Consider the following 26806-nt stretch of genomic DNA (forward strand, 5'->3'; position numbering starts at 1 on the left):
CCCCAGCCGCTTGGTTACCTGTTTTTGTCCGAGAAGCAGATAAGACAGTTTTGTGTAAGCTGGTGCTTATTTACTTAGGATTGGCCAAGACGTCGAAAGCACAACATCTAGTTTCTCCTGAGTGTGATGGTGACTTCAACTGCCTTTCTTTCACTTTGAGTAATTTGCCTCTGCATTTTCAATTTTAGCATGTGACTTTGTTTTTTAAACACTGCAATGTTTTCAGTTTTTCCCCAAACTTTCATGTGTATTTGGTGAGTACCACTCTTCGGAGGCATCACTCTTTCCATCTTCAGGCATCAGTCTCTCTGGGATAAGTATGACCAGAAACAAAGGCCATTGGGAAATAATGCAACTTATTTTGCCAAAATGTAAAAATGTCGATATTTGGGGGTAAGGGAATAATCTGCCCCACCTTGTCCTTGGGTAGAGCAGCCGAGAACTGTTGGTCCATACGCGATGTAAGTATTGACTTGAATGAGATCAAATTCTTCAAGCAATTTTCTTGAAGAAATTTGTAAATCTCAAAATGGTAGTTTGTTATTACTAAGCTATCTCAGCTCATTTATTTAGTAAGTTATTTTGTGCCTAGTGATATTACTGTATTGAATAATCCATAGCTCAGTCTGAGTGTTCTAGATAGCTCAAACTTGTCACTGTCAGTATTTCAGCTGTAGCGAAGTGTTTCTGTGTGTGTCTCTGTATTAGGCTGACATCATTCTTTCTGAAGTGGAAATTTTCCTATCAAAACTTCTCTGAACTGATTTTGTGAGGTTTTTTGGTGGTTGTTTTTTACCATTGATAGTTTCATTTTAACTTCCTGTCTGGTATACAATTGTGAATGCCGCTGAAAGTGTGCTTGTAAAGATGTTTATAAACACCAGTGGGTTTATGATCTTCATTTTGCTGTAGAAATAAATAACAAATATTAGTGCATCATGTTTCTCCTGTTGCCTCTGTCTAGCCTTGAGATTTGAATACCTGCAAAAATGTAAAAATAAAGCTATTAATGATAACAAACCACCACTGCTTTGCTAGTTTATTTTGTTCTTATATTGCCTGAGTTTTGTTGGTGTTACAGCTGATAAAATTCACCATAATTACTTCCAATAGACTGTAAGAATAGAATGTAAGCTTGCCTGTCTCCACCCCAATATTCTGTCTCCTTTCTATTTTACTTCAATATTTACAGCAGAATGCTGCCTTTTGTAGTTAGGTCATGTGTTTGACAATTGCACCTGAAGTTTTGGTATATACCATGGCTCTACTTACATGTATTTTAAGGCTAGGTTAAAAAAATAGTCTCTTATAGTGACAGCTCCTGAGGTAGATGAAGCATTCAAACTTTCTTTTTCCTTTTGCCTCATCAGGAAGTATTGATGAAGATGTTGTGGTGATTGAAGCATCCTCCACTCCCCAGGTCACTGCTAATGAAGAAATAAATGTTACCTCAACAGATAGCGAGGTGGAGATTGTCACCGTCGGTGAAAGCTACAGGTGAGACTTGCTTCTCTTTTATTAATACAATGTGGCTTGACTCGGTTTGACACAAGGCTCTGTGTCATAAAAAGCCCATAAGGTAATGTCACAGAAATTTTATTTAGAATGTGTAATGTGCTCTTTTCATTTAAAAAAACCCAAACAAACAACCAAATAAAAACAGCAAAAAAAGCGCCCACGACCAAAACCCCAAGATGAAGTAGGAGGTGAAACCTTAGACCTCTCCTTGTATTTCCAATGTGCACTTCTGGTCACCAGACAGTAACACTAAATTATTTTAAGAGGCTTGGGAGGCAAATTTCATTCTGGAGTGTTAGTAGGACATCCACAAAACACACACAAACTAATTTGAACATTATGTAAATACAGACTTTAAAGAAAATGTGCCTTTTTGAACCAATCTGATCTTCAAATAACAGTAACTACTGAAGTGGAATTTAAGTGTAAGCCAGCTGAGCAGACTGCAGCAAGTGTGCTTTTTGCACTGCAGGAAAATACACTGTTGTTTGTGAGTTACACAGATGGGGTGAAGGCAGCACAGGCAGAACAGTAATGTAGGCTGAGCTCTTTGGTGATTTGTGCAGTGGATTTTGTTTGGTTTTAGTGAAGTCATTCTTTTTTCTTCACATTTTCCACTTGAATTTCTGAAGTTCGAGTACGTGGTTTTTCCAAACTGGAAAATAGGAGCTGCTTGATTTATGTAAATACCGAAGAGTCACAGTTTTTTGAGAGTGAACCGTTAAATAAAATACTGTAAGGGAATTCTTCACTTAATTGAAGACAGTATCCTCTCAGCTTAAACTCCAAAGGTGTCATTGACTTGTTTGGATTTGTATGGTTAAATTGAGTAGAGTGAGTGCTGAGTGTTGTCTTTACGACTGTGTCATTCATAGATCTGCTGTTTCTGGTTGCATATGAATAGCATAGGGTTTGGAGACTCTTCATTTACTATTAGCAAGTTAAAACATGACTTCAGATATAATTGCTGGCTGACAGTAGCTGTAGGGTTTCACTGTGAATTTGTTACCTGTGTGTAGGAACATGATTGAAAAACCTTCAGATTCTACCTGTTGCTTATTTGCTGTTATGGTATCTGGTAAAGGCTGCAGTAATGTTTAAGTATATGTCTAGTGAATGCAAAGTCGTGGGGTGTTTCAACATAAATTATTTTCCAATAATAATAAAACTTCAAATAGCTTTGTAAACATTGAGGAGAAAAATTCAATAATGGCAAAATTTCGGTTAATACTTAAGGTGTTCCCTTTTTTAAGGTCTCGTTCAACACTTGGACACACAAGATCGCACTGGGGACAGAGCTCAAGTTCTCATGCTGCACGACCTCAGGAGCAGCGGAACCGCAGTAGGGTCTCCACAGTCATACAGCCACTGAGGCAGAGTACTGCTGAAGTCGTGGACCTTACCGTGGATGAAGATGGTAAGTTGTGCTGGTCAGAGAAATCGCTTCCTTTTTCAGAAGCTAGATGATCGGTGTAAGGGGAGTGGAATTAATTGCATCAGTTGTAATGCACCTTTCTATGAAAAAGTCTCAATTCTAAACAAATGAATTTCCAAGCCTGTCAGAAAATTCTCCTGTGGCGTTCCTCTTAAAATTAAAAGTTTGAGCGTTCCCAGTGAGTCTACTTGATGGGGAATTTCTTTTACATTAGATCAACTCAAATTTTAAGAATTAAAAAAAAAGTATATATTTTTTTCCCCCACAGATGAGTGAAATAGAATTGAGTTTTGTGTTTTGTACCTGTTGGGCTTTTGTGTTCTGAGTTTCCTAGCACCTGGCAAGACCAAAATTGAAGATTTCTTGTAAAATAATTGAAAACCAGCAAGAACAATAATAATAAAAAAGAAAGGCAGCTTTTAAATCCTAAGGAACATAGAAGCCTTTTTTTGTTTCACTAGAGCCGGCAGTTGTGCCAACCACGTCAGCTAGAGCGGAGCCACAGGTCGCGAGTTCTGCTTCTGGTAACAGTTCTAGTACGTCTACCTCAGAGCAGGCCTCTGATGCAGCTCCAAACATCTCCAACAGCCAGCCCTCTGCAGCACCAGAGACGACTTCTAGTCTTCCCAGTGGCAGCACTGCTGGTACTTCAGCTGGAGGTACAGAAAAAGAGACCTTTCGAAACTGTTGTGTAGCCTCCTTGTACAAAGGAGGCAGAGGAAGTTAATTGGCATTCTCTAGGTTAAACAGCATGGGAACATTTAGTACTGAACATAACAGGAATAAGCTGGGGGGACGTAAATCTGAAAAAGATTGTTGATTTTTTTTTTTTTCCCCCCAAATATGAAGGAAGTTGTGCTGGAACCTTCTGCTTTTCCCTATTGGAAAGATATGGTTGTATCTAATAAACCACATCCTTACTTTTTAAGGAGATAGAATGTGGTGCATGGGGAGTTAAGTCTTCCATTGCAGTGTGTTACAGGGGTGGGTTTTTTTTAATGTGTATTGTAAGGAAGTGAAGCATGTACACAAGCTCCTTGAAACCTCCTCCTGTAGGTTACTTCTCTGGAAGCACATTTATAGATCTAAATACATACTGACCTATAATAGCTGTATGTGTTGCTGGCACTTAGTGTCTCCGAAACTTGCACTCTGTCCCTGTTTGCAAGTCAGGTGAGGTACAAAAAAACCTGTGCTGAGCACAGTTGCAGTAGAGTTTGAGGTCTCTGCATGCTAACCACAAGGACAATCTTTCCTCCTTTCCCTACTCGTAACATATCTTAAATTAGTGGAATAAGGCAAGTGTCAGTTCATGTCCTCTAGCAGTTCTCATGACAGTACCTCCACCTGAACCATTCAGGTTTCCTTCATTTGGCACGCATAGCTAAATCTTCATTTCAGTATCCGATTTGTTTTAGTCTAGATCTGTCGTTCAATCTGTTAATTATTTATGAAGTATGTTTTTTTTCTATTTAAAACTCTGTTTTATGATGATCAGCTTTACTCATTTCTTTCACTTTGATATCAAACTTAATTTATCTTCAAGATGATGTAAGAAGAACTGCATCTAATACAACACTGGAATCTGGCCCTCCGGCCATGCCAAGGTTGCCATCGTGCTGCCCTCAGCATTCTCCTTGTGGAGGACCTTCACAGACTCATCATGCATTGGGGCACCCGCATACGAGCTGCTTTCAGCAGCACGGCCACCACTTCCAACATCATCACCACCACCACCACAACCCTCACCCAGCTGTTCCGCTGTCTCCTTCCTTCACCGACTCCAGCTGTCCTGTAGAGAGGCCTCCTCCTGTGCCGGCACCTTGTGGAGCAAGCAGCAGTTCTGGCACCAGTTACCATGACCAGGCACGTTTAATTCTTGTGACACTCCCTTTGCAATTTCAGGTTGTTATAGATGTGAGAGAATAGGTTAGGATGATGCAGAATTGTTGATTGCTCTTTTGTTCTGTGGCAGGCATCATAGAAGGAAACTGAAAGAAAAATTTGACCTATAATGTGTGGACACAAAAATGTAAATTCTACATAAAGTCATAATCAAGCAAGTAACTGTTTAGTGCTGACATCCATTTGATGGCTGTAAGATCATGGTGGCTGTTTAAGCAAACCAAAGACAAATACCTCCAAATAGACTCTGCTGATTGTAGCAGTTTTGCAGTGCAAATAATTGAGCTGCTTTAAGGGAATAAAAGATCCAGTCTAATGTTCTGTTTATAAAAGATATGAAAGAGTTGCTCTTCTAAAGAATTTATTTAAGGCTTTTTAAGTAACTAAAATCACAGCTCTAAACAATAGGGTTATAAGTAAGAGCAATACTGTGCAAACTTAATTTACAACATGCAGAACTGCCAGTATGGTTTCTGTTTTAAATAAATGCATTAGGCACAACTGAAAACACTAAAGATTTGGTTTTGCCTTAAAATATTTAAATGTATGTAGCTCCCATGTACTCCCTGATTATCCATTGCAGGGCTTTGGTTTTTTTACACAAACTGATGTCATGAATTTATTGTCTCTCGACAGATTCAGGAATTTAGGAATAAGAAATGTTAACCATATCTAAAGGATGTTCAAGAGTTGAGCCTTAAAACTTCAAAATTTGGATCCCAATTGCTTGTGATATATTTATTTTTATTTTTTGTCACATTTATGTTTGAGGGTGACTTTGTTTTCAGTGTCTGAAGAATTGCTTGAAAAAAAGATGGTTTGTTTATGCAGCAGGCATTGCCAGTAGACTTAAGCAGCAGTGGTATAAGAAGTCATGGAAGTGGTGCTTTTCATGGAACATCTGCTTTTGACCCCTGCTGTCCCGGTTCTTCATCTCGAACTGCCATTTATGGGCATCAGGCTGGTGCAGGCCCAAGCCAATCAATAACAATAGATGGATATGGATCAAGTATGGTTGCGCAGCCACAGCCCCAACCTCCTCCTCAGGCATCGCTCTCCTCCTGTCGGCATTATATGCATTCTCCTTGTAAGTACAGCATGTGCCAGCACTTAATATCTGCTTGCTTTGCTCTTAGAACTGGCCTACCAAAATGTGTGTTAAGAAATGTATTTAAACTGTTCAGCTTACATAGAGGACTTGAACAGGGTGAAGGCAAAGTTAAAATATTTTCTTTTGAGTGACCTTAGTAACATTCAGACTTCAAAAACTGTATTTGCTATGAAAATATTTTTCATCTCCTATGTATTCTAGCAATGCCTTTTTATTTTTTTCCCCTGGTCTGACCCCCGTCCCATCCTTACAATGAGTTCTGCTTGAACAAGCTCAGAAAGTCAATTCATTTGTTTGATTTTGATTTTTTCTATTTTTGTCTGTACAGTATAGTCAGTGGGGCTGGGGACTGAATTTTTAAAAAATTTAACCTTGAAGTAAAATTTCTCACCTTATCTACCTTTTTCAGCATGCATCTCACAATTCTTTTTTCCTTTTTACCAATGTTGGCAAATGGAAGTAGAAGGCTGTAGAAGGTGTGGGGATTTTGTAGAGTATATTGCTGTAGAAGGTGTGGGGATTTTGTAGAGTATATTGCTGGAATCACTTTATTTAAAAAGTGCGTAAACACATTCCTGTGTTGCCACTGTTTACACTGATGTAATCTTATTGAAGCACCTGTGTGAAGATACTTAAGTCAAAACCTGCTCCTGACCAAATTAAAAGCACCTGGTGTTTTCGTTGCAGATGCTTCTTTGACCAGACCTCTTCACCATCAAGCTTCTGCATGTCCTCACTCTCATGGAAATCCTCCTCCACAGCCACAACCTCCACCTCAAGTAGATTATGTTATCCCCCATCCAGTGCATCCCTTCCATCCTTCAATCTCCTCTCATGCATCTTCTCACCCTGTTCCTCCTCCACCTCCACCACCAACTCATCCTTTAGCCAGTGCAGCTGCTCCGATACCACAGCATCTTCCTGCGACGCACCAGCCTATATCCCATCACATCCCTGCAACAGCACCTCCAGCACAGAGGCTACATCCTCATGAAGTGATCCAGAGGATGGAGGTCCAGAGAAGAAGAATGATGCAACACCCAACGTATGTCACAAATGTACTCAGAACAACATCTAAACATATAATTCATTTCCCTCGGGTTTGTAAAATGTTGCATGTGAATCAAACTGTTAATTACATGGTTAGGAACAGTTAACATTGAACCATGGTAAGAAGTGTCTTTACATACTGTCACAGTCGCGTGAACATTAAGACTGGACCTGTTACGTGACAACTCGCAACAGCGTCTCCAGGTAAGGCAAGAATGGGGCGTGGAAGAGAAGGGAGGCTACGTTTCTCCTGTCCATTACTCATTCTTCTGATAACAGGGAGGAATTCTTTATATAAAATTGACAGTTTATCATCATTAATTAATTATGATTGAACCTTAGATACTTACTTAACTTTACTATGCCTCTGTGTCTTTAGAAAGGGAGGAAAAGACTGAGTGTATGAGAATGTGGCCAATGTTGAGATGTTGTGGTGATACTGTTTAAGAGGTGCTACTGTTGTTGCTAAATTGGATTAGTGACACTAGTGTCAACAGAAAACAGGTCAGTACTGACTTGGTATTCAGTCACAAAGAAACGGAAGTGATTAAAATTCTGGAGATAGTGCTTTTAAATATCCAAGAGGATTTCAAAAATGATCTCTCCCCTAATTGCTTTTGCAATACTTTTAATAGAAATAAAATGCAGCATAGCTGTGAATGACTGAATCTCAACATGACCATCGTGTGGACTCTGCTTTGTTACCTGCTGTTTGAGGTTCAGATAAAACACTTTGTTAGTCCTTCTGTAGTCACAACTGCCAAAGGAAAGGCAGGTGACAGTAGCTGCAACTGGTTTTGTCTTTGAATAAGAATTCTGTGTAATAACTAGGTTTCAACTTATATCTAAAGTTGTGATTGAAATTCTGTATGGGGAGTTCCGTTTTGGTTTTTTTACTTGTAAGCGCATTCCACTAATTCAGTCTGCAATGTTTTGATTATGGATTTTGTTCACTTGATACTAGGAAGTATGTGAAATGAACCGTGGCTTTTTTTATGTTGTTTAGGCGTGCTCACGAACGGCCTCCTCCACATCCTCACAGAATGCATCCCAATTATGGTCATGGGCATCACATTCATGTGCCTCAGACAATGTCTTCCCATCCTCGACAAGCTCCGGAGAGATCTGCCTGGTTAGTAATCAGATACAATTTCAGTTCTTTGGGACTTGGGACAAAAGACCATAATGTGCTGATCACAGTGCTGATGATGCTGGTGGTGCTTTTTAAAAGTGATGCATGCACCTGTAGTTTTAATATTTGTAGGTGTCGATAAGGCTTTGAAATACTATTAGTACTTAATATCTTAAAAAAAAAATATATCTAGGGTTTCTATCCATTGCTTTTAAAATGGAATTGAATGTTACTGACTTGAAGTAGTTATTTCAAAAATTGGTTTTAAAATTGGCAAGTAAAACGTGGCTGAAGACTGTTCGTATATTTATGCTCTTTGTAAAATAGGAGTGGGTGTGATTTACGAACTAATTTATTGTCTCTCCTCTTTGTCTGAGATGATTTAAAATTGCCACAGGCCCATTGAGGGAAGGTTACGTTTAAGTTCTGCAGTATATTTATTACAAAAAAACCCCAAAATTTTTGACCGTTGGGGAGCAGGTGCATGTGTGACAGCCACTGTTCTCAGTGTGAGCTGCAGAGAAGACTCCACACTGATAATATTCCTGGGCATAATAAATGTGGAGTTGTCTCTACTGATTTACTGTGCCAAATCTTTATGGCTGATTGAAAAACAGCTTTTAGTTATGACAGGATTAAGATGATTCTTTAGCAACGTTTAAATAAGTTTTAAAAACATTCTTATGTAAAGCTGCTATGATAGCTGTGTTATGCTATATGCTTGCCAAAGCAGTGGAATTGTATCTAGGGGTCAAGAAGTGCCTTTTCCGTAATACCACTTTTGTTCCTGTGACAGGGAACTGGGAATTGAAGCTGGTGTGACTGCAGCTACTTATCCTCCAGGGCCCTTGCATCCTCACCTGGCTCACTATCATGCACCTCCTCGACTTCATCACTTGCAAATAGGGGCTCTTCCCCTCATGGTAAGGACATAGCTTCTGAAAAATGGTGATCGTGGGTCATTGTAATTGTTTTGTCAGGAAAATTATTTAAAGGGTTACTGGCTTTAATTGGACACATACATTGCTGCACAAGTTGGTGGTTCAAGTGAAGAAGAAAATGCTCCCATGCTTGTGTGTGTTGTTCCCAGAGAGGGAGATAGAACAGCCTGATATCTAGTTAGAGAAAACAGTTTAGCACACTAACATTTCTAACTTCAGCTTTTGTAAAATGCAACATATTTGAATTAAATTGTCACTTGCATTGCAATGCATTGACCCTCTGCATCTGATTTTTAAAGTTAATGAGCTTTGGATTGTTAAAGGTACCAGCTTTCCGCCCAGTGCATGAGGATTAGTACTGGTGCTTTATTTTGAGATGTATATACAGCACAGCTAGAATCTCATTTAGAGGCTTAGTTTGTTTTCAAATAATACTTGGTGTTCATCAGCCTAATTCTCTGTGATAAGTACATGGTTTTGTAGCATGAAGTGTCATAAGCAACAAGTGTGAGGACAACCTAGTCCCTTGTTACACACATCTTTTTAAAATCCGCAGTAGAAAATCAAGGAAAATCAGCATAACTCTGGCTTTAAAGAGTAATACCTATGAAAGATTGTTTCACAGAATCACAGAATAACCAGGTTGGAAGAGACCGGTTTATTTAAAATTGTCTAATTTTCTTTAATGAAAATTGGCAGAGACACAGATATAGTTTAATGGAACATGTTTAGGGTTTTTTTAATGTGGTATTCTGCATGGCTAACCCATACTATTTAACACTTAGAGCTAGATAATCTAATCAAAATTATGGGCTCGTCTGTTAAAAAAAAAAAGATAAAGTTGTAATTAAAAATCAACCTGTAGGTCTTGTCCATCCAAAATTCCTCTGTTAGCCAAAATTTACATCTAGGGATTGAACTGTAAATTCACAGGGAACACTGCCGTAGCTGTCTCTTCATAGTCTGGTCTTAAATTGCTTCCTTCTTGCTATTTAACTAACACAATAATAATCCTCGAGTGGTCCCTGACTTACCAGGGTTGGTAATTTGCTAATGCACAGCTTGCTTACTTCCCACAGACTTTCTGGAGTATTTTGCAGTATTCAGAATTTTAGTGCAGCTAATGAGGTTCTTGCTGCATAACCTTGTCTCCTATGAATCTATCTATTCCAATTAAGACTTTCTGCTTTCTTCTTCAGTCAGGTGTCTGTTTTTTCATGTTGGTGGAAAATGGCTTGCCATTCTTACACTTACTTCAAGTGTTGCACTGTAACTTGTAATATCATTTGTTTTAGATTCTTAAAGAGAAAAACCTCTCTTAATTGTTCAGGGAACTGCAGTGGCATTAGGAGGCGGCAAGTCAAACATACACCTATTCTATGTAGTTTTCTGTCAGGGCTAGGAAGTCAGTTATAGGATTTATTTCCTCTACCGCTGTGAAGTTTCTAGATATTTCAGGGTTCAGCTGATCCTTCTATTACAGTGTGAGAAACTTTAAGATGTATTTTAAATTTTGCAGGGGTATTCCTACAACTGCAGCGTTGCACACGCGCATGGTTGGGACCCTGCTGTTTCCCTTCTTTTTAGGAGCAGAATGGAAGAAATTCTGATAGAGAGTCTTCAGAAATGTTTTCTGAATGTGTGATAAAATAGAACCACAGAATCACTAGGTTGGAAAAGACCTCCAGGATCATAGAGTCCAACTATTCCTATCAGCCACTAAACCATGTCCCTCAGCACGTCATCCACCGTCTTTTAAACCCCTCCAGGGAAGGTGACTCAACCCCCTCCCTGGGCAGCCTCTACCAGTGCCCAGTGATCCTTTCTGTGAATTTTTTTTTCTGGTGTCCGGCCTGAAATACTTCAGGGAGTCTTGCCTTCTCAGTGATGGCTGTTACTAATTGATAAAAGTGTCTGCCAAAATAGAGTTCTTTAACTCTACAGGCACTTGTGCATTTTTTGTGTAGGGATATCTAGTCATAACAGGAATTCATGAATCTCTGGATGAAATGGACTTGAAGCTGTTTGTGTTGACTTTTTGTACACTGTGTACTGGTAGTGTGTGTTACGGTGTGGAGACAGCTGTAAGCAGTACTCCCTCAAATGTTTGGGAGATCTTTGGAACCTTGCTGTGATCAGATCGAGTGTTACAACTTTGAAGCTGTGTTCTGTCTCAGGCTAATTTGAAGTGCATTCAGGCCGCATACCCTAGAAGAGCATAGAGGCAGGTTAGAGCGCTGCTAGAAGCTGCATACACAACGAGTTCAAGGCATTACGAAGCCTCTTGAGAATTCTACCCCGTCAGTGGCAAAACAAAAGCCAAAGTTTTCTTTGTTTGCATTTATGTGAGAGCATTGCAGATCTGTCAGCAAAATTGATTTTTTTTTTTTTTTAATATAGAACTAGTAGTCAGTAAAGCGTTTCACCTAGCAAACTTAACCGGATATTAAACAAAAATCCCATTTTAGTTTTTATTAAGGAGCAACAGATTAATTGCAGCTGTCACCTGGGTTTTTTCCTTGTAACTTAAGGAATAAGGGCAGGAGAGGAGAGGCTGAACTGTGATTAGAGTCCCTCTACTAAGTGCTCAATGATATGAGGAGTGCTTTCTTCTTTCAGTAGGTATGGAGGGTACTCAGTAGTTTGGTTCTTGATGCAGTTGTCATCAAATGTTGTTCTCCCTTGAGAGGTGGAAGCATTTTCAAGTAACTCATGCAGCAGCTCAGCTACAAAACTGATTTGTGTCTAATCCATTCTCTGAAATAATGCTCCCCAATAGGCAGTGTGCATTTTTTCTGTCTTTTCCAGAGTGCTAAAACCCCTTCAGTCTACTGCCAGACCCTAAAGGGCATAATGGATTATTTGGGGTTTAATGGCACCAGTATGCAGATAAAACAATTTCAGATTTTAATTGGATGCAGACAATCATTATCTAGTCAGTGTTGGAATGTAGACTGCAGTTTTAATCCTCAGGGAGACAAAATAACAAAAAAATGTCGGGGGAGATAATTTATTTTTCAGCAGCTTTGACAGATCAAATAGGGGAAGAGGGAAGCAAAACCTCTTGGAGGCTGGTTGAAGCTGTTTAAATGTTACTTCAGGAGGAATCCTAGATTAAAAGCAGTTAAAAAGAGCTTCCTTTATATCTGTGTAGACATGGATTAGGCTGCTTCCCTCATTGATTTAACACAATTAACTTAAGTGTGACCCTGGCTTTAGAGCGATTGGTGTTCTCATCTCTATCGCTTTAATACTGAGTATGTGCTGAGGGAAGATCTGTCAAAGTGATTTTTTTATGATGGGCTCCATTCTGCCAACTTGAACAACACTTTTGGGAAGAATCAACTGAAGATCCGTAGATGGCATAACTAATGAAACATCAGACAAGAAAAACACAAGAGACAGAGGCTTTATCTGGTCCTCTGTTTTCTCTGATGCTGGTGCTTGCTGCTAGATGCCACTTCAGTTTGTTTACTCTGAGTGACTTTGGCTGCTCTTTTGGCACTGCTGATGAAAGGGTTTTTGACTCAGAGTGCCCAACACCAGTTATCACATCTGGGTGGACAGGATAGGATTTTCCATAATTTAATAAGCTGAGATGAATGTTAAAGAGAATATGACTTTTTCATAATTATGAAATTATACCAGCCATAATTCTGACTAGCCAAACCATACTTACGGCTGTAACGCATACCCAAGCAGAATTCCTATTCTTCTCTTGCTCCAGGAAAGAACAAGTATTGTAGTTTGTAGTGAAATCTGGAAAGGGAAAACTTCAAAAAGAAATCTCCAGAACGTGCTTCTAAATTTGGCCTGAGGACACCCTGAATTGGTGCCCTTCTCCATACCACCATCTCTCCTGTGTCTCATATTTTCCAGATGTTTATCCGTTTACCTGCATGACCAGAATGCCACGTTTAACTGTAATTTTTTTTGTGTTTTGAGGTTGGTTTTTTTTTAAATTTGTTTTATAAAATGTATCTTAACTAACAGAGGTTATCTATGTGCCTCTCAAACTGTTTCAGCTACCTGTTAATCAGAGAAGTTGCTGGGATATGCTGTTCCATTCTCTTGACTCTAGCTTCTTCTGCCTTTTTGAACAGTGTCGTGTTGATTGTGAGTTTGGGTTAGCTATGGTGCAATAAACCTATATAGGGATGATGTGAGCTTTGAGAAGGCTCCTTAATTTGTGTCAACCTAGACCACAGCTTGCCAGTCAGAGGAAGATCTCTGGGTCGTAATTTTTAAGAAGTTCCTTATGGTAACTTAACATCTCTCAGGTGTTACACATCCACTTTCATATGCTGCACCCCCTTTTCTTCTATTCCAGAGCCTTACTTTTTACTCTTTTAACTGTTGAATGACTCGGAATGGTTGAGGCCATCTTTACATTTAGTTGTAGAAACTGGGAGTGATTTGGAGGTGTAGGTTGGTAGGTCCCAGTACATTATGGTAGGTGTATGCTGTTCAGAATAATATCCCTCAGAGCGTAGTCCTACAGGTGTCACAGCTTGAAGAAATGCAACTGTTCTCAGTAAAAAATGCTCACAAACTTCCTGTGAAATACCTGAACACTTAGGTTAAGGCTGTAACTTAATGTAGCTGTAGTAGTTTAAGTTTTAAATAGTCTTGATGAGCTGCATCAAATTTAGCTGTGTTTTTCAAATAAGAAAATAGGACTTTCATAATGCAGCTGCTGCATTTTTTTTTTTTTTGGTAGAATAGTGATTGTTGGAAGAGCCCTTATGATCTCCTCAGAAACATGTACAGTTAGAGTTTAGCTATGCAGCATGCATGACTTGTTCCTTTACACAGTGTATCCCTGAAAACTACTTTCAACCTTTTCCTTGTTTTCATTTGGCTTATTAAGGTATCATTTGATCAGCTTTACTTCTTTTCGACTGTTGATGTGGATGTAAGCAGTTAACTAGATAAGCTTTTTGTTTGGATTTGTCTTCACATGTATGAAGATCGTATTTTATGGGAACCATTGAATAAAAAGTTGGGATGGATAAGATTAGTACCATGTAATGGAAGAATCTCTTTAGTGACTGTGGCAAATAAAAGGCAAAAAAACCCTGGAAAAATGGAAGGTGTTTAAAGGAAGGTAGCAAGGAAGAGAATATTCCCTGCAGGTTAGCTGTTTCAGGCTGTTCCAGAATGTTTGTGTTGTGACTGATTCAGACTTAGCCTTGAGGTTTTTTTGCTGCACATTTTTGTGATAGTGGGAAGTGTCAATAAAAAGTGCAAAACCAGAAACAGATTATAATTGGCCTACAGGGAACAAACGGTTCTGGGAAAACTTGTACTGGAATTTGCAGGTCTAGATTATATTAAAGACTTGTTATAGTTTGACTGTATCCAGAAGAACATATACAAGCACTTAGTGCAGACTGGCATTACCTTTAACTCTTTACATTTATGAGCTTTAAGGTTTTACTTTTTTCTGATGTTCAGTATGAAAACTTAATTAAAACCGCACTTCCATTTGTGTGTGAAGCTATTTCAGGAGAGTGGAAATCTTCTCTTTGTGTTTGAAGCTTGATGGTAACTTTGAAAAGGATTTTAGTTAGACTGTTCTTAGTTGGGCATCCGTGATACTTCTGTCTTGCTCATATTTCCTCCAGCTTGTAGTCATGAATGTAATTAGTTAAAATCTTGCTATGTTAGTGGACTACTTATTCTGCAGGTAAAAAAGAGCTGGTTTTTCTTACTGAGATGATTTTCAAAATACAGTGTATACCTGTAAATATGGTCTGCATATTGCATAACAGCTTGGATGTGTAAGTGCATACGCTGTTGGGAGTTTGCAGCAGTCATCCTGCCTTGCTTCTTTCCCATCTCCAGCTCTAATTAGTCTCAGATGAACAGATATTTAGGCTGCTTATGAGAGAGGCACCTCTTGTGTTAGGATTCTGGCAATATTCTGAATGTTTAGTTTCTATTACTCTGGTTTGTAAAATCTAATACTATTATTGTGCCTGTACTTGTGGCTTATATTGGCACTACATGGTCATCATTTAACAGGAACCATATAAAATGCTTTAAAATAATCTGATTCTGGTTTTCTTTTCTGGAAAAAAAATTATTTAGGGTAGAGAAATCTCTTCAGTCCCTGTCAGCTTTTAGTTACCAGAGTGGATTTGAAGAACATTTTCTTCATTAATTCAGTTTTACGTCTTTATATATGTTAAGCTTAGAAGTGTGTGCTGGAAATGAGAAAAGCCATACATGAGTACCTGACTTCATGAGTAGTATCTGGTATGTCTGACTTCTTCACGGGCTCATGAGATGAATTTTGAGGTGTCACATACAGCAACAGAGATGTTACTATCTTCCTTTCAGTGCTATCAGGTATTTCTCAAATACTTAAGGTTATTTCCAAATGATCCTCAGGTGGGTGCACTCTACATGATTAAAGTAAACTGAATCTGCTGATCACCTGGGATTTTTTTCACCTGTTCATTAAAAATTGCTGCTGGTATGTTTCTCACAAAAAGTCAATGCCCTTACTCATCTTGTGGGGTTGAAAATGGAATGCAGAAGCCCTGCTCTGAAGGTGGCATTTGATACTTTAATTACCTTTCTGCTTTCCTGTATGAAAAGCGTTGTTGCTTGAAGTGCCTGCAGAGCATAGCACTGGGCACTAGTGTTATGTTCACTGCTTGTATCCCTTAATATGCAAGGAAGTCGGTGGGTGCTTGGATATAGAGTGTGTGTAGAGTTGCCTGTGACTTTAGACATGAGTTTTCAGTGTTGCTTTTTTTTGTCTGCCTCTAAATTTGAAGTGTGCCTGAATCTGTTGAGTTGTTTGGGGTAAGATAAGGATCCAGACTGAGTGTTAGCCTGGTTTCTTCTGTGGTACCAAAAACTTATATTTGAGAATATGTAGCAAGTCCTTTTTATACCTCCTTGCATAGCTTTTAGGCGTTTGGTTTATAAAAATAGGTAGGTATTTATGGTGGTTTATACGAAGTAGGTTGAGATTTTGAGACTTGGGAAGTGAGACCAAGCAAATGTAATGTGGATGTGGAGCGATTACAATAGAGGATCTAGTCTCACTTCTGTTTTTTCTTCTGGTTATGCTTAGAGAGCCCAGAGTGGTGGTGTGCTATGCCATCAGTTGGATTTGTATGCTCAAGCTGAGGAGTATAAATAATAAGTGATTCAATAAAAGCCACAGGATCTTAAATTTTACAAAGTGAACAGTAAAATACTGAAACTGTTCGGAATAGGTTTAACTTAACGTCTGCTGTTTGAATAGGTACCAGACATGGCGGGCTACCCTCACATCCGTTACATTTCATCGGGATTGGATGGAACATCATTCAGAGGCCCTTTCAGGGGCAATTTTGAGGTTTGTAATAGAATAAAACTAGATATATGTCGAAATGTGTCATGATGGAATATGGGGAGGGTGTATGGTAGAGCTAGTTCTGTATATATAGATGTAAAGTAATCATAAATACCCCTTATTTATAGAACGATTTCACTGTCGTGAACCAGGATAAAAGCATTGAAAAGTCAGTTGATGAAAGGTTCCTGGACAATGTAGGTCTAGGTGGTTATTAACTGACAGTGCACCTTGCTCTGCTCACCACCCAGTTAGTGGGATGTAGTATTCGCATGATATGTTGGTAAAAGGCAGTGGTGTCTCTGACTGCCAGGATCCTCCTAGCGAGGGTGAACCTTGGCGACTTCAACAGTGCCGTCCCGTTTGCTGGATAGTGCAGGAACTGGAACTGAGGGAAGAAGAAATAAAAGGAGACAAGAAAAGGTATCAGATGCAGAGAGTTAATGACCTAGTCCACTGAAAACATGTTCAGTGACATCTCATGGTTCTAATAAACCCATTGCTGGAGAAAAGTTGCTTCAGTTTAAATACGACTGAATCATCTATTTCCTTTAAGTCTTAACGACTGTCAGAAAGCAATCATTTACATGGTGCATTTTAGTTGCATTTTCCTGCTTACATATGCAAATACGTGTGAACATCTTGGCAACCAGTCCTAGCTGACAAACAATTTCTGTGATTTTTAGTAGTAAAATAGCATTTCACTATAACCTAAAATACCAGGCAGTGTTGTTGTGTTGGTTTTTCTACAGAAACCTACCACTTTTCTGACACAACGTACTATTTTTTTTTTTGCTTTGCCTGTGTTTGAATAAGTTGGGACTTGAGTTGTTTGTGCTGCAAATGGGTTAGATTAAATTAATATTTACTCAAGGTAGTTGGAATAACAGTTCTTACACTCTTTATTCCTTGGTAATTTTTTAGGAGCTGATTCACTTGGAGGAACGATTAGGCAACGTTAATCGTGGAGCAACGCAGGGAACGATAGAAAGATGCACATATCCACATAAATACAAAAAGGTGAGGTTTTCTCAAATTGTGGCCTGTCTGTAGTATTTCTTTGAAAATGTACTCACGTTTATAGTTGGCTTAAATCTGCAGAAATGTCAAGTTCAAAGAGTGCATGTTTTCTTTATCTTGCAGTTTCAAGGACTGTAAGCAAAGTTTATAATACTGCTTCCTTCACAAAAAAAAAGTTAATAACTTGGTCCCTAGATAAAGAGCTTCTGTAATGTGATAAACAAAAGTGGTTTGGTATGATTTAATAACTTGTCCAGCAGTTGAACAGCTTTGCGAGCAATGAAATAACTGTTGGTAATAGCTCCATTGTCAACAGATTTCAGTGGCAACTCAGAATTACACTTTATTTTTGCAGTTAGCTGTTCATGATGCTTACCTGCCTGGTTTATTATACTGTAATATAGGATCCCATCCATGTTTACATAGTGTTCTTTCACACTTAGTAAGAAATGCCTTAAGGTATTAGGTGTGGAAGGATAGTTTATTCTGCCTGTTCATGAATTAAGATAATTCATAGACAACAAATAAAAGGACTGGTTGCAACAATATGAAATTAATATATACACGGTCCAGCAGACTTCTGTAGTTAACAGTAGGTAAATAAATCTGAAGTGTCCTGTGATTTTTCTCCAAGTGCTGCTTCTTGATTCATTTTAGTTCAGATACATTGGAAATAAATATTATGAAATGTTTACAAAAAAGTATGTGATGAAGATGTATTAAAAACAGATTTTACTCAGTTTGTCAATAATGTCATCTCTACTAATAAGGTAACAACTGATTGGTTCTCACAGAGGAAACTGCACTGCAAACAAGATGGGGAGGAAGGGACAGAAGAAGACACGGAGGAAAAGTGTACCATCTGTTTGTCTATACTGGAGGAAGGTGAAGATGTCAGGTAAACAGTACTTCTGAAAATCAGAATAAAATGTTCATGTTATGTCTTTGAGACCATACTTGAACACGGTGCCATGCTCCCTAGGTTAACATTACGTTTAAAGGCTGTCTGTTATTCAACCAGTAAAACCAAGTTGCAACTGCAAACAGACGTTGTTCAGTCTGTATTGTCTTTGGGTAGAGTGTAAATTATTATGATCTTCTGTAAGTTGACTGTCTGTCCTACAACATGAGCCTGAGCTGATATTAAGTTAATTGGGACTGTTGATTTTAGTTTTTCTGGAGTAATGCTATGTAAGCTATAACGGGTTTAAACTGGTGTAACAAATTCCTCTTTTCCAGTGGGTATGTCAGTGCGGAAATGCTTTATTAACGCCACTGTTTTTCTGTTCTGACGACAGGCGCCTTCCGTGTATGCACCTCTTCCACCAAGTGTGTGTAGATCAGTGGTTGATTACTAACAAGAAGTGCCCCATTTGCAGAGTGGACATTGAGGCTCAGCTGCCTAGCGAAAGTTGACACCGCTTTCCAGAACTCTCCTCCTTCTCACTCCCTCTCATCCTTCCTGGTACTGCAGTCAACCAAAGATGGCATGACTTACCTGCGCAGATTTGGAAGCATTGAACCTAGAGTGCTGGCTCTGCTATATGGTACAACTAATGCTAGACGTACAGTTTAAGTAAAAGACAGTTGAGTTTCAGTGTATTTATAAAACTTTTTTTTTAGGTTTTACATTTTTTTTTTCTTTTAATTCATTACTGTATTTTTGCATGGTTTCTTGTATTGCATTTGTTTGCACATATTATGGGCTTTGTGACCCCGAACTTGCAGGCAAGATTAGCTGCTTTAGTAAGTAGAATTGTGTGGTCTGTTTTGTTTTTTTTTTTCTTGGTTGTTTTACATAGTATCGAGCTTTGAAAGTATGATTTCACTCATTACTAACCTCGGATTCCTTAATTTAATCGATCCTATATTTTAGTTTAATTGTATAAAGATCATCTAGAAAAGGATAATATTATGTATTGAGACATTCCTTAATTAGGAAAAAATGGCTGCTGTATATTTACAATATCAGTTCTGAGTCAAATAACATCCTTAATACTGGGAACAGGATATGAACTATATTCAGTTTGACTGATACGTATAGCGTACTCATCACCAGAGGTTTCGTCTGATCAGATTTTTGTGTTCGTTTTTAAAATTTCAGCACAATGCAGATATATTTGAATGTCAATATTAAACATTTAGACTGCTGTTCAGATTGTATTTATCATTTTCTTCCTATGTCTAGAAATTTGAATCCCTAACTTAAATATTTGCTGCTGTGAAACAGCTCTAGTGAACACTAAATATTGATTTCGATTAGCTGGATTTGTAGATACTTGCAGATTGAAAATTATTAGGGGAAATGGAAAAAGAGCTTAGAATCTGTTTGGTCTTCTGCTAACTTAAGTTGAAGTATCTGCGCACATTTGAGGGAGTTTGGTTTTTTTTTTGGGGGGGGGGTTGGGGTGGGGCGGGTGGTATTTGTTTTTTAATATAAAACCATTCAATAAGGACTTAGAGCTGCAGAGTTATTGGTTTGGGGGATTTTGTCAGGTTTTTTGGCAGATATACATGCATTCATAGAACTTCTAGGGATTCCAGGCTTGTCTTGGGATTTTTATTAGTTTTAAAGTTAATAAAGTTAGCGAAATCCACTTGTCTCTTGTTTTATTTTTCATTAGTAAATTGAAAGCCTGTAAATTCCTGTAGAAACTGAGATGCCAACTATGTGGTTACCTAGTTTTTGCCTTTATCATAGATTCCCTCTTTATAAATTGCCAACGGTCCATCACTGATTAAAATATTTTCTATAGTTAAGATCTGCTGCATAATATAGTATATAGAATTAAGTTATAATGTACTAACACTTCACCTTGGGAGGAGGTTTTAATCCACGTCAGGATTCAAGTTGCTCATCAACATTCTTTCACATGTAATAGATTCTAGTTTATTTAAATGTGCTCAACGTTGCAAAATGCAAATGTGCAAAAACATTGAGACAGTATTGCTGTCGCTTTGGAAAAGATGTTCCTTGGGGATCGTATATGATCATGTCAATAAGCTTGCATTAAGCCCCACCTGCTTTGTAAGTGGATTGAATAATAAATACCTTCAGTTTCTCCTGTCTTTGTCTTTCATAACCAGATTGTGAAATGGTTTACAGTAAACCTAGAACATGAACTGTTATGCTTACGCAGAAAAAAGTGATCTATTTCTAAATATTACCTTATCTAATTTGATGCCTGGTTTTGTCTGGTTGAAGCTGCTTCTCTTCCATATTTTTTTTAATCTGTTAGGAGTAGCATTTGCTGGTGTGATGTCTGCTGCTGGTAGCAAACTTAACACCTCTGGCACCGAGGCTCTGAGGGGAGAGAGATCTCCTTCCAGCATGCGTTTTCAAGCTTAATTACATTGCTAAAACTGAACTTAAAAACCACTTTGTGCTTGTGCAATGGGTGAAATGGGAGAGAGGCAACATGTGATTTGATTTGCTTCAAACAGGGTTTTATGCAAAAGCTTCTTAAATGTTATGGCTGTAGGAAACAAAGTGAGCACGAAGTTGAAGCAGAAAAATGAATAGAAGTAACTGGAGGGACTGAACACGCTCTGTTTTTCAGTGACTGTTGAAAAGGAGGGAAGTTAATTAATTGAGTGCCGATGCTTGAAGTCTGGATACTCACTTTTAAGTTTCCCAGAAGGCACTTGAGAGACAGGACAAAAAAATTGAGGCCTCTGAAATAACTGAGGCCCTGGGTCTGTGATGGAGTCTGGTTTGGGGCTTCCTTACAGGACAAAGAAGCACAAGTTGGGGGAATTATTATTATTTTAGGAAATCTTTTATGCGCCTGATGTGGGTGCCTGGTACTAGAGGTACTGAGTGGTCCATGAATTGACTTGTTTTACAGCTGCTGCTGACCTGTCTTGCTTTAAATGTATTTATAACGTTGTCCTGTGGGGTTGAACTCTGGGTGAAGCCGCAGCCGCCCTCTGTGCCGGAGTCGTGACTGAACTATGATTTAAGGGAAGGAAAAAAATAGGCTCTCGATGTTAAAACTTTCCACCACTTACTGTGCTTTATACGCTTAGATGCATTTGCCTTAAGTTTTCTGCGGCGTCTTTGACTGTGAAGACGAGATTATCGACAGTACGCATCCGATTACTTTTCGTATGAGATTCCATTGTCAAAAGAAACCCTTTTGTATGCAATAAATAAACTGTGAGACCGGTGTCGTTACAGGCTCGTGCCCCGCCCCGCCCCGCCGCCCAATGGCGCGCGTGCATCCTACGAAGCTGCCCAATGGCCGCGCGCGCGGGGCTTTAACCGCGGCCGCCGCCCGCCGCGCGCAGGCACCGCCGGCCCCGCAGCCGCCGCACGACATGGCGCTGCCCGCCGCCCGCCGAGCCGCCGTGAGGAGACGGGAGAGGGAATGGGGGGCGCGGGGGAGGGGGGAGGAGAGGGGATGAGGCAGAGGGACGCAAAGATGGAGGCGAGGGGCAGGCGAGAGGAGGAGAGGCGAAAGGGGACCGGGTAAGGTGGAAGGGGAGCGGAGATGGAGGCGAGGGGAGAGAGGGAGGGGGAACGTGAGGAGGAGAGGGTTGAGGGGATGGAGGGAGGGGGAACGTGAGGAGGAGAGGGTTGAGGGGATGGAGGGAGGGGGAACGTGAGGAGGAGAGGGTTGAGGGGATGGAGGGAGGGGGAACGTGAGGAGGAGAGGGGGTGAGGCAGAGGGACGCAAAGATGGAGGCGAGGGGAGCGAGGGATTAGCGGGAGCGGAGCGGGCAGGCGAGAGGAGGAGAGGCGAAAGGGGACCGGGTAGGTGGAAGGGGAGCGGAGATGGAGGCGAGGGGAGAGAGGGAGCGGGGAACGTGAGGAGGAGGAGAGGGGGTGAGGGGATGGAGGGAGCGGGAACGTGAGGAGGAGAAGGGGATGAGGCAGAGGGGAGAGGGAGCGGGAACGTGAGGAAGAGGAGAGGGGGTGAGGCAGAGGGACGTGGAGAGGGAGGCGAGGGGATGGATGGAAGGAGCGGAGCGGGCAGGAGAGAGGAGGAGAGGCGCGAGGAGACCGGGCAGGGGCAGGGGGGGAGGGAGCGGGGGGATGAGGAGGAGAGGGAGGGGAAGGGGAGTAAGAAGGAGAGCGGCGTGGCAGAGGGACGCAAAGATGGAGGCGAGGGAATCGCGGGAGCGGAGCGAGCAGGCGAGGGGTTGGAGGAGGGGACGGGGGAGGCAGAGGGACGGGGAGAGGGAAGGGAAGGGGGAGCAGGAGCCGGGAGGGAGGAGGAGGGGCGGGCGGCGCAGGTGGAGGGGCGGGCGGCACGTGGAGGGGAGGAGGGAGGCGGGGCGGTAAGGGAGAGGGGTGGGTGAGGGGGCGAAGGGGAGCGGGGGCGGCTCGGGGCGCGCCGGGAGCCCCGCAGCCCTCAGGCCGCGCTGGGCGTGCGAGAGCGAGGGGCTGGATGCGCCGTGCAGAGCGCGTGAATGCAACCGACAGCCCCGCAGCCCGCGAGCTGCGCTCAGAGCTGCGGGGGGGGCAGAAGGAGCCGGGGCGCAGTCGCCCTGGGCCCCTGCCGGGCGCCCCCGGGGCTGGGGGCGCGACGGGAGCCGCTCTGGGACTCTGACGCCGTGTTTCTGGTGTTTCAGCTCACTAGAGGCGTGGAAAATGGTGTCACCGAAGTTAAAGGCAAAACCAAGCCTCACCTTCCCGGCAGGAGGGCGGCTTTGGAAGAGATTGGGAATAAAGTAACGAGAGGAGTGCGTGCCCCTAAGGTAAAGGGATGCTTGAAACCTATCCCTAAGGGGAAGATCGATTACTGGCTCTGTGCTAATAGTTGTTGTTTCTGCTGCAGAAAACAGAATGCTCCAAAGTGCCCATAAAGCCTGCAAAAGGACCCAGTAAGAAGACAAATGCAACTGTCCTGCCAAAACCTCCCGCTGCTGCGAAACAAGCCGTCAAAGAACCTGACGTTCCAAAGGTAAAAAGTTGATTTGCAACTTAGAGCTCTTAATGACAAAGCCTCTGTACTGAGGTTTTGGTTTAATGCAAGATGTGCATAAAGCCTAATGTTAAAATGGCAGCGCTAGGTGTTAAGTGCTGGATGAAGTTCCTGCTTTAGCTGGCAATTACTAGAAAGTCTTCTGATTCTGTGTGTATGGCTTCTTGGTGAAAGTTGGCCATGCTAGAATGCAAGCTCAGCTTCAGCTTTTTATCTTAAGAAATTGCATTAGTAACTTGAAAAACATGAAAACAAAGAACCTTTCAGCTTGCAGAGTAGATATGTAAGCACTATTATCTGTTCCTTAGGCTCTGTCTCCTGTTCCTATGGACATATCCATGCATGAGGAGGATTTGTGCCAAGCCTTCTCCGATGTGTTGCTCAACAACGTTGAAGACATTGATGCCGAGGACTATGAGAATCCCCAGCTGTGTAGTGACTACGTAAAAGACATCTACCTGTATCTGAGAGAGCTTGAGGTATGACACGCTGAACGTGTGCTTCTGCTGTACAGTGTTAATCTTGTTGCTCACGCGGCTCTTTCTCCTCCAGCTGCAGCAGTCCATCCGCCCGCATTACCTTGATGGGGAGATGCTCAATGGGCGTATGCGTGCGCTTCTAGTTGACTGGCTTATCCAGGTCCACTCAAGATTCCGGCTTCTGCAGGAGACGCTGTATATGTGTGTTGCCGTCATGGATCGGTTCTTGCAAGTAAGAAAGATGTTTTTCAGCTCCTGTTTGGATTAGGAGACTTGTTCAACGGCCACGCTTTTAAAGAAGTTTAGGATTTTTTTCTTTTCTTTATAAATCATAGAAGCTACGATATCTGCTCTTTGTGCAAGAGCACGGTATAACATAACATTTAACTTTGAGGCTGTGGTTCTCTTTGAGCCCGTCATTATATAGACACTTTGAACTCAAAGTGGAAAATGCTATTGACATCATAAGGATGAGTACTATCATACTGGTATTTTAAAATGATAAATGAGAATATGTTTATCTAGAGTTTGACATTTTGGGACGTGTTTCTTAAATTCCTGTATTGCAGAATCATCCAGTATCTCGTAACAAGCTTCAGCTGGTGGGTGTTACAGCGCTGTTTCTAGCTGCAAAATATGAAGAGATGTTAACTCCTGATATAGGAGACTATGCTTACATCACTGACAATGCCTACACCACTGATGATGTTAGAGAAATGGAGATTATGATTCTTCAAGAGTTAAACTTCAGTTTGGGACGACCTCTTCCAATTCACTTCTTACGAAGAGCATCAAAAGCTGGAGAGGTGGGTACTTGTCTTCATTATATGGAACTTTACGACTGCGTACAGTCTCTCAAGGTCACTTTTGGCGTTTTTATCATGTGCTCTTACTTGCTTTCTGCTTGCACGCTGGATCAAGAAATACTGGGGAGTGAAGCTCCACCATGTGGTGTAACGTGGTGACACCACTGTGGCAGCCGTAGCTTCTGCGCGTTCGTATTTACTGGGGCCTGTGCTCAGTCCTGCTGGCGAGAACGTTACAGGCCTAGAGCAGAACCCATGTTACTAGAGTCTGGTGATCAGGGTATTCTGTAGTCAAAGGGGAGCAGTGGTGCAGTTCTTGATAGCTTTTGGATGCAAATACTATATTATTTAAGAATTAAAAGGGAAGCTTTCTCCTTGCCCGCACCTTTTTTTCCCACCTCAGTAGTTTCATGCAAATGAACCGCCCGTGGGCTTCCCTGCCTCAGCAGACCGCGAGAACTCCTGAAGTTCGCTGGCTGCTTCACTAAGGACCTCCTTAAGTCCTTTTACACTTCTCCCCCAGCCCCAGTGTGTCACAGAGGGAGCGCTCCTGTCCCTGGCTGGGCACAGCATGGCCTGATACTGCAGTTTTCTGTTAGAATCCATCACGTGGTTCTCTGTCTAAATAGCAAACGGCTGTGAGACTGGGCTGGTTTGGTCTCAATTTTGAGATGAGTGCCTATTAAGAGTATGGTCCCTTGGCCTTAATATGAGATTTTGTTGACATTTTTTGTTTTTGTCAGTTAATATAATAAATAGTCCTGAATTGTTGTGATAAAGTGGAGTGAAACTTCGTGGATTAACAAGCTTTCGATCTTGTAGGCTGACGCTAAGCAACACACACTAGCAAAATATCTAATGGAGCTGACACTGCTGGACTATGACATGGTTCATCACCGTCCTTCAGAGATCGCAGCTGCTGCATTATGTTTGTCCCAAAAGATCCTGGGGCGTAACAGCTGGGTAAGTATTTTAATGGGAGTCGTTGTTGGGAGTTTTTTCCTTCAGTCAATGGAATTGGACAATTAAAAGAACTACTTTGGAAAACTTTATTTAGGTCTCTAATAATGCTAGTGATCAAATGGCGGTTGGACAGCCTGGTGCGTAGCTGCAGGTTGAAAAAGAATTGTACAACTAAAAATGTAGTGTTCACACAGAAAAGAAAAAATTGTTTCATGCTCTCTAAAAGAATTGATTTATAGAAGGCCATGCTGTAAATAAAGGCAGATATTTAATTCTTATAATACATGTGGAATAAGGAAATCATGGACCATGGGGAGTGAACTGTAATTCCACTAGTGGTCGCTCTTGGGAGGGTTGCTTCTTTTATCCTCTGTGCAGTGTAGAAAGGAGGTTCTTGGCGTTCTGTCCAGGCCTGGTTTATGCTGGAATTCATTCTGGATCTGCCACCTTCAGTGACAGTGCTGCAGCTCCCAGCGCTCCAGGCTGGCGGGTGAAGCTTAGGGCATTTGCTGCGTGAAGCGATCATGCCTTGAGCAGAAATCCTTGCTTCGTAAATCTCAAACCCATTCCTATTGCGCTGCAGGGCACAAAGGAGCAGTACTACACTGGCTACACAGAAGAGAGTCTTATGATGACTATGAAACATATGGCCAAGAATGTGGTCAAAGTAAATGAGAAGCTAACAAAATATGTTGTAAGTATAACTACTTGACTATTTTTGATGTTGTAGAAATACCTTTGCTGCACAGTGTGGCTCCTTATGTAATGATGTTCACACATAACCTTTGTTTGCTTCCTTCTTTTCCAAGCAGCTGGGCTAATTGACCAAAACTATCTGCCTGAATATAAGCACGGTGTGAATCTCTTGTAACCCTGTTCCTCTGTCTCTGCAGGCTACAAAGCAGAAATACGCAAGTTCCAAACTAATGATGATCAGCACAATCCCTCAACTGACCAGCAAGATAGTTAAGGACCTGGCTTCATCGCTCCTATGATCGCCCTAAGCAGCGAGGTCCTGGTGGTACATGATGCACTTTGTCCTTACTTGCCTTTTGAGGCAGATCTTACTACTTTTTGTACATAGCATTCCAGCCTTACCCACAGAATGTTTCAGAGCCGTTCGGAAGGTGACTTTTAAATTTGGCTTGTAATACCACTCTGA

At 41.1% G+C, this 26806-nt stretch overlaps 2 protein-coding genes across 8 annotated transcripts in view; both read left to right on the plus strand.

Annotated features, from left to right (window-relative positions):
• RNF111 (ring finger protein 111) overlaps positions 1-21635 on the plus strand; it is a 41489-nt gene extending 19854 nt beyond the window's left edge. For 2 of the 7 annotated variants that reach the window (XM_069867237.1, XM_069867233.1), the window contains exons 3-14: positions 1371-1497; positions 2772-2935; positions 3415-3612; positions 4500-4819; positions 5690-5945; positions 6657-7014; positions 8026-8151; positions 8948-9074; positions 16357-16449; positions 17371-17466; positions 18237-18364; positions 18765-21635. In XM_069867237.1, the coding sequence (XP_069723338.1) occupies positions 1371-1497; positions 2772-2935; positions 3415-3612; positions 4500-4819; positions 5690-5945; positions 6657-7014; positions 8026-8151; positions 8948-9074; positions 16357-16449; positions 17371-17466; positions 18237-18364; positions 18765-18882 (2111 nt within the window). In that variant the 3' untranslated portion in view covers positions 18883-21635. The remainder of the gene's footprint in view (positions 1-1370; positions 1498-2771; positions 2936-3414; positions 3613-4499; positions 4820-5689; positions 5946-6656; positions 7015-8025; positions 8152-8947; positions 9075-16356; positions 16450-17370; positions 17467-18236; positions 18365-18764) is intronic. The other 5 variants (XM_069867235.1, XM_069867234.1, XM_069867236.1 and 2 more) reach the window with 5 other exon arrangements.
• Positions 21636-21774: 139 nt separating this feature from the next.
• On the plus strand, positions 21775-26805 carry CCNB2 (cyclin B2). The gene is made up of 9 exons (XM_069867205.1): positions 21775-21816; positions 23044-23169; positions 23250-23375; positions 23705-23875; positions 23949-24107; positions 24445-24681; positions 25504-25644; positions 26228-26338; positions 26538-26805. Exons 1-9 carry the CDS (start codon positions 21787-21789, stop codon positions 26637-26639), a joined length of 1203 nt encoding a protein of 400 aa, XP_069723306.1. The 5' UTR covers positions 21775-21786; the 3' UTR covers positions 26640-26805.
• The last annotated feature ends 1 nt before the right edge of the window (position 26806 follows it).

The sequence above is a fragment of the Phaenicophaeus curvirostris genome, chromosome 12 (assembly GCF_032191515.1).
Source record: "Phaenicophaeus curvirostris isolate KB17595 chromosome 12, BPBGC_Pcur_1.0, whole genome shotgun sequence".
Taxonomy (NCBI): domain Eukaryota; kingdom Metazoa; phylum Chordata; class Aves; order Cuculiformes; family Cuculidae; genus Phaenicophaeus; species Phaenicophaeus curvirostris.